Source organism: Aplysia californica, unplaced genomic scaffold, assembly GCF_000002075.1.
Source record: "Aplysia californica isolate F4 #8 unplaced genomic scaffold, AplCal3.0 scaffold00396, whole genome shotgun sequence".
NCBI classification, from domain to species: Eukaryota; Metazoa; Mollusca; class Gastropoda; order Aplysiida; family Aplysiidae; genus Aplysia; species Aplysia californica.
In genome coordinates, this window is record NW_004797666.1 from 403,258 (window position 1) to 406,005 (window position 2,748).

A 2,748-nucleotide genomic window follows, 5' to 3' on the forward strand; every position below is an offset into this window, starting at 1 on the left:
CCCCCACCCCCAAGCAAATTCAACACACCCACCCACTCCAAAAGAAAACAACAACATTCCCCCCCACCCAATTAAAAAAAACACCATAAACAAAAATATTTTAGATACGTTATTGACAGTTTGCATCTTGACATTGAGTAGTCTGAGCTGTACACGACGATCGAGTGTTAAATGTAATAACAGCAGTGCTTAAAACTATTAAATTCAACTTCATACGTTAGCGAGGAACTTGACACCTAGTTTGTTTCTTCTATCAGAGAGCGACGGGAAGCAGAGAAGTCTAGGGCTATTTTTCATTAGATCATTGCTTAAATCATTACAGGGCGCCAATGGTTAGCCCTCACTTCTTTTTGATTCTTTTTTTGCTTCTGTCCATCTTATTTTCAGTATTAAAAGGTCTTTATCATGCCACTGAGCTTCTTTTTACCCAAAAGCGCTTAGAGTGTAAAAAAAAAAAAATTGGACATAATGTTGTCATTGCTGGTTAGCTGTTGCAAGAGTTGTGGGTTACTGGTTGTTGCCATAGCCGGATTCTGTTGACAGAGGAAAACAAACACGTACGATTTCGGACAATTGGATCGGTTGAACGCGTCGTGTGAAAATCGAAGGTCGGGGCAGATCAAACGCCAGCATGCGAGTGGTTGAAGGGAGCTACTTCTTCCCCCTCCCCCCCAATCTGTTCTGTCTATCTATCTTGGTTTTACCTACACTAAACGAGGGTTGGTGTTTACAAGAGTTCTTTGCTCCAAAGCAATAACAACAAAAACAACAATACTAACATCAAAACATAAAGTATCCCCACCCATTCCTTAAAAACAACTTATTTATGTATTTCTTCTATATTTTTTTTCTTTACCTGCATGAGGATAAAGAGCAGAGCAATGAAGAGCTGCGAGGAGGAAGAAGTCCACCTGGGTAAGGCTGCAGTCTTCCTCCCAGCTGCAAAAATCCGGTATATCCTGTTGGTCTTGACGAGCAATGGCGCATACACGAGGGTGAAGGTCAAACTAAATCCAACATGGCTGGCATAGCAAGACAGACCCGTGGGAGGGACCAGCAAGCTGAACACCAACAGGAAAGCTACAAATACTCCGATAAGCATGAAAAAGCTGAGTTCTTTACTGGATGAGCGAATGACTCTCTCGTTCCGGTATAAATAAAAGATGAACGCAGTCACCGTTGATGTCCCCAAACCCAGGACTGCGACAATTGCCAGGGACAAAGGGAGTGAATCTCGGATGTTAACGAAGGTCGGCTCGATGGGAAAGCAACGTTCTCTTTTCGTCTCGTCCGGCCACTCCAACACCGGACATTCAACACATCTGGTCGTGTCGTTCACCGTGATTTCATTGGGTTTGCAGCTAACACACTTCCAACAGCACGTTTGTTTCGGGAATGTGTAGATGTCTCCAGCAGGACACGGTTCTGCGCACACTGAAGCAGGAATTAAACTCGACCCGTTAGGCCACTGTTGCTCGTTATCTAGAATTAGTTTCTGGTATTTCATGTCCCAAGCCCCGATTGCCACTTGCTTGGCTTCACCGTGGCGGATCTGACATTGTGTTATAGCCACTTTGCCCACTGCGTCTCCAGCGTCGTTGAAACACACGTCCCCTGACGATCCTTGGAAGCGAACAGATTTCAAATAGGGCAGAAGAGACTTGCCTCGTAGACATTCCTTTACGTCGGAGCCTGTTGCACCTGGGCAGTTGTCTAGCACAAAGTTGTGTAGAGCGTAGGCAAAAGCGTACACTGCATCTATAGCGTATGGGACAGCGAAAGTCGGGTAGTATTTGTCCCAGTCGGTGTCCTCCACCGTACCAGACCACACTGTATGTCGGCTACGATCTGAACTGTTGGACGTTGTGTTTACCTCTCCAGTCCCCCCACCCTCAAATTTGCCTTTTGCGTACGCTGTCTTAAAGGTAGACACTTGCTGATTATCTATGTAGTTTTTGATGAAATCATGATAGTAGTTGATGAAGTCTGGAGGAGTAGAGGAAAAGAAGGTTACGCTCAGCGAGCCCAGAATGTACCGACAGTTCTCGTTCTCCATGTCGGAAACGAGACTGGTCGTGTCGCTTCCGGCCCAGATGAACTCTCGGTAAGCTTCTTTGCGCCTCACTGCCGCCATCAAAGGCTGGATGTGTTTGATGTCAGCGTACAGCGCCACCACACGGGCATTTCTGTAGACCCTGAGGTTGTCTATAACTCGGTCGTAGTCGTTCGGGCCCATAGAATCTGTGAGTTCGATGCTCTGGGCAATGCACGTCTCCATGCCTGCTAGGAGCGAGCGAAGAGATTTCTCTGCGTTGAGACCGTAGGGGTCGGCTGAGTACACCAACGAGATGAAATTCCAACTGAAGTGACGGATCAGCTCTGCCATTGCGCGAATCTGGTACCTGGAAGATGCAAGGAAAGGAGAACGATTTATTATACATCCCATGGATCAAACGATAGCACAAGTGCATAAACTGACTTCCGACAAAAAGCTGCCTTAAACGCAAGATTTGAAAAAGTAATTATAGATGTTTAGCGCCCACGTCGACTCAATTAACAGTATTTAGGTGACAGCTGCTTCAATCTTGCCTTTCAGGACCAAACATGGCAAAGCCGACTACAACGTCTCAGTTTGTTTGTTTGTTTGTATGTTTGTTTGTTTGTTTGTTTGAGTACGTTTGCGTGGAGATGAGAGAAAAAAAAACGAGTGCACGTATGTGCTCTTTTGACTGTTTATTTTATATATAT

The 2,748-nt window shown here is 45.5% G+C and overlaps 1 protein-coding gene across 1 annotated transcript in view; it reads right to left on the reverse strand.

Moving 5' to 3' along the window:
* LOC101863041 (metabotropic glutamate receptor 3) overlaps nucleotides 1-2,748 on the reverse strand; it is a 61,082-nt gene that overhangs the window by 14,013 nt on the left and 44,321 nt on the right. The window contains exon 4 of the mRNA XM_005103912.3: nucleotides 857-2,402. Coding sequence (XP_005103969.1) covers nucleotides 857-2,402 — 1,546 coding nt within the window. The remainder of the gene's footprint in view (nucleotides 1-856; nucleotides 2,403-2,748) is intronic.